Source organism: Magallana gigas, chromosome 4 (assembly GCF_963853765.1).
Source record: "Magallana gigas chromosome 4, xbMagGiga1.1, whole genome shotgun sequence".
Classification (NCBI taxonomy): Eukaryota; Metazoa; Mollusca; class Bivalvia; order Ostreida; family Ostreidae; genus Magallana; species Magallana gigas.
In genome coordinates this window covers 10,376,891-10,388,822 of record NC_088856.1, presented here as the reverse complement: position 1 = coordinate 10,388,822, position 11,932 = coordinate 10,376,891, and the positions used below count along the sequence as shown (strand labels likewise).

The following is an 11,932-nucleotide window of genomic DNA, read 5'->3' as shown; positions in this document are numbered from 1 at the left end:
ATAATAATCCATATCAATACATAAGATTTTAAAAAGATAAAACATGTGCATAAAAGTCTCTTTAGATGAAGTAGAATTACACGAGACAAAGAAAATTCAACAGATCGAAAGAAAGAAAAGCACACAATTGTCGAGTAAATATCAGCAAAATACTGTCATTGTCAATCAGATAGATTCTATCACAAAAACCCAAAAGAGTTATTTTTCTTGATGGCAGATAGCGTTAGTTCCTCGCCACCTACGGACAGGCGAACGGCCACAGCACGACGTAGTCGATGGACATGTCGCTGTAGTAGTTGGTCCCCCTGATGCCTTCAAACCTTATCTGAAAATGGATTTAACTAACTTAATGAATTAAAAGTAAAATTTAACTAGATGCTGTCATTTGACAGTAATACCCGCACCATGTGTTTGCCCCTAAATAACACTGTTTTGTACCAGTTTATTTAAAAATGAAGGCTATATGCAAGCTCCGGTAATACAATTAAAATTTATAATTTTCATGTGATAATACACATCGTGACATGAGCAGCACTTTATGTGCAATATGGGGTAGAACTGTTTGCATTGAATTTTCAGTTAATCAATAATCTTAACATTTTATGTCATAGAAAGTATAATGGTCTATATAATTATTACAAACAAAATTGAAAATTAAATTATGCCCCCTCCCCGTGGCGGTTGCCGGTTTTAGATTTGCTTCTGTGTGCCTACATGAACATCATCGTGTGCACAGATTTAAATAGAGAAGGGGTGGGAGTGAGGGGTCCAGACCCCCCCCCCCATGAAAATTCATCTATATCAATTGTAAAAGTACCAAAAATACACCTTGGACCCCAATGCTCTTACAGACATGTAAACGCTCAAACCCATTGCGCTTCAATGTTAGGTAACATTATTTGGGGGGTAACTATTTAATCAATATTTGATATACTTTATTGTTTATCTCAATAGAAAGTATACATGTACATCACAATATGCAGGTGTCCTGCACCACCTTAAAGCTGTTATTTACCTAATAAAATAGTGCAAGTGGATTTGAAGAATAGGTCATAAAAATACATGCATGTTACAAATGAATGATCTTTGTCTGAAGTTACGTACACAACACAGGTCTGCATGTCTCATTAGCGGGTACTAGTTTTACCCAGCTCTTCGATTAGATGGGTTCACGTGTATACATACATGGGTGTTGCTAAAACGCGGAACGGAAAACGGAACGGAAAGCGGAACGGAAGGGAAAACGGAAAATCTTATCTAATGTTATTTACCTCATAGATTTGTTAATCATGCTAAAACGATATACTTTATGTACCTTTTTATATTTGTTTTTGAAAGATTAGCAATATTAGATTATTTATTCAAGAATATGTATTACCTCAAAATTAACAGTACATGAATTGACCACTATATTCTGTCCCAAAATATCTTCGATTCACTTTTTGCTGTATATTTATATATACCTCAGGGTTTAAGCGATTCTCTTTTAGAAGCATTACACATTCTCATTATTCTTTCTTTAAAACGTCCTCTCTCTAAAAACAAAGAAATCTACGGGGTTTTGCATTTCAACAATCCCGGATTATAGTGTTGAAAAATTGTGCAAGGTCTTCTGAGTGACTTCCAAATGGAGAAAAGATGTCAACATTTTCCATTATAAATCGTCCAAATGTGCTGCATGAATGTTTTGGGATCGACATACTATAGTCCCAATATATAATCTTAAAATCAAATTAGGCAACGTCTAGAGCTCTCTATTCGGATCATATGTTTATAGCTGCCGGAATAAACAACTGCTTACAGTGCTTAGTAATGCAAACGTAAACAAAATTGCATTGCTAAAAATACTAGTTTCACAAATTACTAGTTTCACAAATTACCGGGTATATTTTAATGTTTTCTGTATTTTAATTTTTAATGTCGTCAGTCCTACGGTTTTTTTCTTCCATCTCAATGATACTGCATCGTCTGTATGATAAAAGATCGTCTAGAACACCGACAATTCAATTTTGATGTAAGTATATACATGTACATCATCATATTTGAAATATAAAAATGTATACATTTGATTTTTCCGTTTCGTACTCAACTAAAGCCGAATGAATACAATGCTATAATTGATAGACATTCATATGAATATTAATAAGATAACAACATGTTGATAATCATTCATTAGATATAAATAAAAGATACAAAGTAAATCGTTTCTGGCCAGTCTATATCCTTTTTAAGCGATAAACGTGATGCTATTTTCCATTCCGTTCCGCTTTCCGTTCCGCTTTTCGTTCCGCGTTTTAGCAACACCCATACATACATGTCTGTGTTTTCCGTATGCAGAAAAGGATTAGGCCCCTAGTTAAGATCAGTTAAAGGAATTCATTATTGTGTTTTAATTGGATTATCATTATGATGTTGACCAATTTAGGTAAGCATAATACATGTAGTAGCAGTAGCGCAATATAATGAGATGCCAGCATGCATATATAAGTTCTACTTTCACTTTCTAAATGTGATCTCCCTTTGACAGCATATACTGTATCATCATCTTTTAATATTTAAATAAGCTTATCATCGTTACCTATCCTATCGCATTTGTAAAGTTTCTGTCATTTTAGTTGGAAAAGTTATTTTTTTCATTTGTCAGACTGCATGATCATGCACTATTGAGTTGACCCCATATTGACCCTGTATAAACAATTTCTTATTAAATTTGTGTATTACATGTAAGTAGGTGTAGACACTTATCATTTTTATATGAGTTATAATAGGAAGGAAGGAGTATTTCTTTCCTAATGTATTATAATGCATCAAATACAATGTAGGTCATGACCTTATGGGACTGTTCTGACCCCACGAAACAGGAAAATACAAAATATCTTCTAATGTCATTATGCATGCATGATGCATCAAATGGTGTAAAGTACATTAATGACCCCCAGGTGTTGTCTTTAACCCCCCAACCCCCATAATAATGTATTTTATCTTATTCATATGTTATACAGTAGTGTTTGATCCATGTGCCGGGGAATTCCTAGCCTAATGATATGTCACTGCTTTGTTTTAGAAACTTTACAATTGCCCCAAATAGGCGATTAATACACATGGAAGTGATGCATATAACATTTTGTTAATCCAAAATGTTAATCACAAGAGAAAAAGCAATCAAGAAATGATTTAAAATGTGCTTCTGTACACATGTAAGAATGTATTAAGAAGACTGAATCTTTTTAACCAGATTAGATTGGGGGGTGGGGGGGGGGGGGGGTGACTGTGGATATAAACATTTATAATTTGAATAATTTATTGTTATTAATTTTAACTTGTCAATGAATACTACTTATTGATCCCAAGGTAGAAATATGACCTCTGATCATAACTCAATAGATCATTTGTCAATTATGCAAGGTGTAATATAATTTTTTTAAGAATAACATTTTTTACCAGTTTATGTAAGTTTTTAGACACCCAAATTATATTTTGATTTTGATAGATCATTCGACAAGGGAGGGGGGGGGGGGGGGGGGGGGGGGGGGAGAACAGTTTATATTTGAGTTTGTTTGGGAGTGGGGGTTCCAAGTCATATATTTGACAATTTTTTAATGTAATTTAAAATAAGACTAAGCCATAGTAGAGTCATGAACATGAATAGTATAGAACAAAACAAAAACTAATACATATACATGTATATATACATAGGAAGTATTACAAAACAGATGATTGATCTATATCTGTGTTCTTAAATTGATCGATCATATATCATGTACATATTATATTATTGTTTCTTTGTTCAAGGCATTTAAGATGGTATGTAGGTCATGATCCCAAATGCTCTTCCTGATATAATTAAATATCATAAAAACCATCCCCACCTTAATCCAAAGATATTATTCCTTGTTAGGTCATGCAGGCGCATCAGATCATTATGGCATGTAAGTCATGACCCTAAGGGGTCATCCTGACCCCCTTAGAATCAGAAATTGTCAATTATCTTTAAATTATTGATGTTTGATGATCCTATCTCTATTTAATCTTTATTATTAAGTTTCCCGAATGAAATTTGAAGACTTATTGTTTTTGTACGGTTCTTAATACATGTATTATTATTCTTCATCTTCTTTTTCTTCTTTCCTGCTCTGAACTTGTTTCTTAGAGATGGCTGAACAGAATTGTACAAAACTCTAGGATTTGATAGGCCTGCATATCTAGTTGTGCACCCTGGTTTGATTTTTCTCATTTTGGGTTAGACAACCACTTTTCGGGGGAGGGGGGTGTCAAAAGGGTGTGGGGTCTAACATTGAACCTTGTAGGAAGAATCGTAGACTCTATTGTACATGTAAATGGTAACTTGAAAACGGACAAAGATAATAATATAGGGTTTTCATAATCATATATTGGCTGTTACTGGCAATATATAGGGTTTATTAGATCTGACCCCTGGGGTCATCCCCACCCCCCAGGAATTTGAAATTACTATATATCTCAGAAACTGTTATAATCATGACCCCTAAACCATATATATTCATGTTTCTGATGTCAAGGGGCATCAAATGTTATGTAGGTCATGGGCCCTGTGGGTGGTCCTGACCCCCTCAAACAGCAAGTCCCTTAATATCTTCAAAACAGTTGAGATCCCCACCCTTAAACCATATATATTCTTGTTCCTTGTGTCAAGGGGCATCAAACGGTATGTAGGTCATGGGCCCTGGGGGTGGTCATGACCCTCCTTGAACAGGAAGTGCACGAATATCTCGAAAACGGTTGAGATCCCCACCCCTAAACCATATATATTCTTGATCCATAAAGGGCATCAAAAGGTATGTACCAGTAGGTAATGGGCCTCAGGGTTAAATTTAATTTTTCAAAACCGTAATGCACATCTATGGAACAGTTCCTATCATATCCCAAGATATGATGTGTCTATCCATTAAATCATAAAAGGATTTCTAGGATCTATGTTTTTTTTAAGTGATAAACGTCAATTTTCTGCTACTTTTTGACTCCCTGGATGAAATTTAAATTTTTAAAACCTTACTGCACATCTATATAACAGTCCCTATCATATCCCAAGATATGATTGTCTATCCATTAAATCATAAGAGGAGCTCTTGGATCAATGTTTTGTTTTTTAGTAATAAACGTCAATTTTCTGCTACTATTTGACTCCCTGGATGAAATTTAAATTTTTAAAACCTTATTGCACATCTATAGGACAGCCCCAATTATATCCCAAGAGATGACGTAGCTACTCCAAAAGTTGTAAGAGGAGTTCTGGGAACCATATTTTTTTGGCCAAAAAACGTCATTTTTTGTTGCCCACTGATCCCCTTAATAAAAAAAAAAATTCTGGAACCTGATCACTTTTCAAAATGACACCCCAATCATATTCTAGAAGATCATTTGGCTACTGCCAAAAAAAAGTGACGTTTTTGAAACCAGTTTTTTTGTAAAAAAACGTCATTTTTCAGCCATTAAATGACCCCCAGGACAAAATTGAAAATTCCGAAACCTTATTGCGCATCTATAGGATACCCTAAAACATATTCCAAAAGATGATTTGTCTACTGTTGAAAATGTAGGAGGAGTTCGAGGAAGAAGGTTTTTTGTGAAAAAACGTCATTTTTTACCAATTATTTGACCCCCAGGACTAACAGAGAATTTTTAAAACCTTTTTACAAAACAACATGATACCCCAAATCAAACTCCAAGAGTTCAGTTTGCTGGTTTATAAGATGTAAGAGCAGTTTGAGAAAGTAAAATGTGACAGACGGACGGACGGACGGACGGACGGACGGACGGACGGACGGAACAGGGTAACAACAATATACCCGAACTTTCTTTAGAAAGTGCGGGTATAAAAATATACCCCAACCCACCCCACCACTAAAATTTCGCGTTGATTTTGTTTTACTTTAAAACGCTACAAATAAAAAACAGATTCAATGCGATTAATAAAAGCTTCAATATTTTGTTTATTATGTTCTTTGATCGAGGCATTCGGCTTTTCGTCTCTTAATCAACACCAACATGTTTTTTAATTAGAATCGTCAGTTATAAGCTTGATCTGTCCAATCTCAAGATCTTTTGATGGATAGTGATGATTTCTATCTATAGGTTACCTATTACATGTTTGGAGTATTAAATGCGATGTTCAAGCTGTACATGTATACTACGAATTAGTACAATAGATTTGTAACCACGAAAATGAGGTAGGGTTATATAAAAGTAACCGAGAAGTTGATAGAAACTTTGGTAATTGTTTTTCCCTGTTGCTTTCAGTGTTATATTATAGCATTATTTGGTTGGTTTTAATAAATATCTTGTTTCCAGGGACTTCTATTGTTGCTATATACCTAGATTTTTATCAGAAAAATTGCATATTATATATAAATATATAATATATATATATATGCAACCAAGAACTTTATTTGACTATATACATGTACCTCGGTGATACTGTATTTTAACACCTAGGCAATGTGTTACATATTACATGTAATCTAGATTGTGTTTGTTTGCATCATTATTGCTGTATTACAGGCACTAGGATATATGATATATTGCTTCAATTACTAACTCATACTACAGATTACATGTAACCAAGGACTGCAATTGTTTACATTATTTTTGCTGTAAAACAAGTGAGGTATATTGATTGAACAGCTTGATATTTAGGCAGGATAAGACAGATAACATGTGACCAAGGACAGTCTATGTTATTACAGATTAAATGTAATCAGGGACTGGTTAGGTTATTACAGATCAATGTAACAAAAAACTGTATGGTATTTGAGATTACATTTTTATGTTACCAAAAGACTGTAGGTTATTACAGATTACATGTGTGTGTGTGACTGTAGAGTCATACCAACTACATGTACAAGAAACCAAATCATGAAGATTATTGCAGATGGCATGTACACGAAATCGAGAACTTTAGGGTATTACCTATTACATTTATAAGCAGCCAAGGCCTGGTTGTTTTTACAGATTACATGTACACATTCTCAAGGATAGTAGGCTATCACAGATTAAATTTACACGCTATTAAGGACCATTGTTTATTTACCATAGTGTTGTTGCATTGGGAACTGTCTAATGCGTCACTGGTGGGTCACTTCCGTTTATGGTTTGAATTTTAAGAGTTCCTTGCGTTGAGCCATACATATGATAATACATGGAAAGGCAATATGTCTTGTCTGAAATTCAAAATTACAAGCGTTAACTTATAATTATGTTGTTAAATTAGAATCGTCATTTCAAAAATAGAAATAAAGACTATAAGTAAAGAGGGTAATTCTTACATGTGCTTTTTTAAAAACTATTAACTGTAATCTCTAAACCTATAGGTCGTTCTTTATCCATTACTTATCAATATATCTATAGTTCTGCTAGATGTACTACTGCACAGTATATTGGTTTGATACGAAATACCGGTAAACAGATATATCATCTAACGGTCATACCTGTATGCTATTAGCGACAGAGGACCATTTTAACAAGAGCTTGGACTTTGGGCAGTTGTGTTAAAACAACAATGTGACACAGGTCTGTCTATATAATTGCTGGCCACTCAGCCATGGCTCTTTAAAATCAATAAGATTTGTCTGGCTTTTGAGCTAAGACTACGCAATTGGTGCAAATTTCGTTTGAAACTGCGTCATTTTTAACTTGTTTTGACGCAAGAAATAGATAGCTACATCCTGCTTAAAGTCCAAGGTATTTTTTAAATGGTTCTATAATCTGTCGGTCAGACTGTAATCTATTGGCGATATTTAATCTACTATAGGGTATACCTGTAATCTTTTGGCGATACTTAACTTACTATTTTTACATGTAATCTATGGGCGATACTTCGTCTACCGGTCATTCCTTTAATCTATTGGCGATAGTAAATCTTTGGGTCTTACCCTCGAACACTCTGTTGCTGACCAGCCAGGCCGTGTCCCCGGTGAGTCGTGGGGAGGAGGTTTCTGTGTATTTATAGTAACTCCCAACCTTGGCTGAGGGCGGTCCAGTTGACACAGATGATGTGGATCCCTGTTATACGCATGTAACCATGTGAAAATCAGTAGGGAAGTAATTGTTAATAACGATAGTACCGATTACAAAACCGCCAAATCGGTTTAAATTTTACACAATTAATAAAAACAATCGTTATCTTCGTTTAAAATACCTTTCGAAAGGAATTTAAAAGATTTTCTTTATGTAAAATGATATTTTGTTTAACTGTTCATATTTCTTCGACAGTTTATTAACCACATACAATATATATGCCATTTTAAAGAATCGCTGCATGAACTACATAGGAAAATCATGTACTGATCCAGTTGATAGTCTGTGACAATAAACATACCGATCTTCTCGTCCAGTCGAAAATGTCACCAGTGGTCTCCGTCAGGAAACAGGTTGGTTCCGTGGTCAACTCAAAGTTACATACGTCTGAAAGATAGTTATCTGTTTAGATAATTTTTTTTCAAACCAATTTGAAGCTATAGGATATATTTGTAACGACTACTACAATTATCTTTCCTGCCTCTAAGGTGCTGGCTGAATAATATTTGTCATGTGTATAAATGTAAATTTATGAATTTAATTTTGTGTCCACAAATCATGACAAACGGAAACGTGTCAGTGCCACATTGACACTTTTAAAATATGTGGAAGAAATAAATAAATATATAAATAAATAAACTAATAAATAAATAGATAAAAAATAAATAAAAAAATAAATAAATAAAAATGTTATTCTTGCATTGATACGCTTCCGTACAAGACCAACACGATAAACTTTAATTTATGTCAGGCTGACCTCTATTAGTTTTGTTGATATTAGTTTAGAAACTCTAAAAATTATACTGAAACCGTAACAAGGATGAAGAGGTAAATAAAACGTTAAGAATATTGTAACACCATGCAAATTATCTTTATCAAGCAGCATGTCCAAAAAAAGAGGAAAAAAAACCCAAGAAACAGAACGGCGTTTCAAAAGTGCGACTGAAGTGGCAATTCATTTTAAAAGGAGCGTTCTTGTAGTTTTTGTTTAATTATCGAAATATGAATTTTTTGTAAATGATTTATAAATAAATGAAAAAAAGTTCTATGACAATCATTTTGCAAAATAAAAAAATAGCAACAAACGAAAGCCAGTCGATACAAAGTGACACACATATTTTATCTGGCGGTCAATTTGAAACATGACATACCAAGCATTAAACTGACAAAAGCATTCAAAGCTTTGTCAAGCATTGATTAGAAATACTCTTGTTAAAAAGTTTGAAATATTTGGCATGACCCTTTAAAATGCTTTAGTTGATAGACCAATTATAAAGCACATATCGATGCAACTTTAAATTATTTCATTAAGCAGATTTTATTGACAAGGCAATACTGCTAAAAGAAAGAGAATTTGTGACATTTTTTAAAAAACCTCATTTGATGTTCAGATTAAATGTAGAACACAGATTATTAATTAATATCTAAATCATCGTCTATATTTTTTGATTTATGTGCATGTACCTCTGACTCTATATCTATTTTGTAAATATTTATAAATATGTACCTCATGTTTGAGTAAAATAAATTAAATTAAATTGAATTGATCATATTATGTGCAGCCATTGTCAGACGGACCCCCCCCCACCCCTTGCTAAATATTAAATATACATGTGTACCGACTTTGACAAAGGTATCAAAATATTTAAAAATCAGGTGAGCAGTTGGCTTGACTTGTAACTGGCATCTAGGCAGTAAGTTAATAAACGCTATCACAAGTAAACAAATACTGTATACATGGAAATTTTCGCTTCTGAGTTATTTTACCCATTTTGCCCTCTTAATCAGCAGGCGCATATAAGACTGGACATATTCCTATGTTTCAAATTATCTCTCTTAAAACGTAACTGTGTCTGGTCGAATTCAAGACGAGGCAAAACTTTTTGAAAGTGTAGAAGGGCGAAAATTACACGGGGCGAAAATAACCCTGTATACAGTAACATTTTTATAATAACTCATTGTAACAACCTTCACCATCTGAAACAATTACATGTAAATGCAGCCCCATAGAATAGTATTACCTTGCTGAACACATTGCGCCGTCTCTCTGTCGTAGAACTCCAACGCACCACAAGTCGTGTTCAGTTCCTTAGCAAACAGGAATAGAACATGATTTTACAACTCGAATAATATTTTTATCAATTTATTTCAGTTTTTCAGGAATTGGTTGGTTAAATTCATTAGAGCTTTGTCTTCAGTAAAATGCTACACATCATAATTTTACCATTTAACTTATTAATATTTACACAAGTATTCTTGTTCTACACTCATATTTGAAGAAACCATTAACATCAACACCACCCAAATCTTTTCAATTAAAATTATTTTCAAAGTTAAAAAAAGGCAGTTTGAATAAACTATTTGAAATAAAACCTTTAGCCTTTCATCTAATTTTTTCTTCTTCAAATTTTCAACGTATCGAACTGTCAAATACAAATAGTATAAAATATATTTGATACCCGCGTGACTCGCAGATCTCCACGGCCAGACACGAAGGGTCCCTCAGACACCTGTCTGAACAGGTCCCCATCAGTGACCCCGGGAACGTCGTAATGGTCTCATAGGCGCGGATATCGAAGGCGAGGGGGACATCCGACTCGTATAGCAGGCTTTCACAGGTTTCGGCTTTGCTCACAGAAACTGCCACAAGTAGCTTTAGAGCTACGATATTCCAAATCCGAGTTCGCATTTTGGTAGGTGTTAAGCGCACCTGCTTCAATTTCTCGATTTTGTCTCCTCCTTATTCTGAATGTATTTCCATGAATGATCTCAAAATTGAATCGAAAATATTTCTCTTTAAAAAATTTTAATACTAATAATAGTGCTGAGAGGGTTAGTTTAAACAAATTTAATCAAAATAGTAAAATAATTGAAAGAAGCTTTTCAATTGCATGTTCTAGGCCCTGGGACGTATCATTGATTTGTAACGAAGTCAATGCGTTTAAGTTTTTTTTTTCTATTTAGATTTACCAGTCTAAGTTTGCAATATACCTGATAAAATAATACAACTAAATAGCAAGCTTTAAGAAGAATAAATCAATGAGAGAGAGAGAGAGAGAGAGAGAGAGAGAGAGAGAGAGAGAGAGAGAGTCGGTTTGTTTCGTCCACTAATTCAATCTTAACTTTCTATGTCGCCATATGCGATTAAAATCTAGTAAGAAAAAATCCTACTAACCCACTGAATGTTATGTTTCATTGATATTATTCAGCGTATTAGTTTTTTGTTGATCAAAGAAAAACCTTAGACTTGCTAATGATGCATTTTACGTATCAATGCGCTGATCCAGGAACATTTTAGGGGGGGGGGGGTGTCTAAAATAATTTTGTTAGCCAGGGAGGTACCGAGGCCTATTTTCGGTAATTTTACTATGGATTTCTTTCTAAGTTTGAATTTTCAGGGGGAGGGAGGGGGGGGGGGGGTTAACACTACGATTTCAATTTCAATTTCAATTTCTTTATTAACCAATTAAGGGCCCTCAAGGGGCAACATGAAGACTGTACATACAACATCCAATGTACACATAAAACATTCAATAAACATACATGTATACAAGAGGGAAAGAGTTGGGTGATTGAAAGAGCTAGGACAGACATGAACATTTGATTAGGATATTTATGTATGTTTCTATTCATTCAATACAGTGTCTTCTATATATTTATGTTAAACACCATACATAAATATGTCAAAATACAAATGTACATATAAATTTGAAATAGTTTATCAAATGATTGAAAAGTTAAAAAACCAATATTTGACTAAAAAATACAAATTAAGGCAATGCCTTTTGTAAAAATTTACTAAAAGAGTTTAATATATCTAGTTCTTCACAGTTTAAAATCCAAAATAATTTTTGTTTGTCTTGTAAACTAGTAAAATGTT

The 11,932-nt window shown here is 33.8% G+C and overlaps 1 protein-coding gene and 1 long non-coding RNA gene across 2 annotated transcripts in view; both read right to left on the bottom strand.

Annotated features, from left to right (window-relative positions):
- LOC105320735 (MAM domain-containing glycosylphosphatidylinositol anchor protein 1) overlaps positions 1-11,932 on the bottom strand; it is a 38,393-nt gene continuing 26,461 nt past the window's right edge. Inside the window, exon 6 of the mRNA XM_066081245.1 lies at positions 1-325. Coding sequence (XP_065937317.1) covers positions 239-325 — 87 coding nt within the window. The 3' untranslated portion in view covers positions 1-238. The remainder of the gene's footprint in view (positions 326-11,932) is intronic.
- LOC136274439 (uncharacterized) lies at positions 8,371-10,850 on the bottom strand. Its single transcript, XR_010712771.1, has 3 exons — positions 10,512-10,850; positions 10,074-10,140; positions 8,371-8,439 (listed from the first exon to the last, which is right to left on the bottom strand). It is a non-coding gene; the product is annotated as an uncharacterized lncRNA (long non-coding RNA).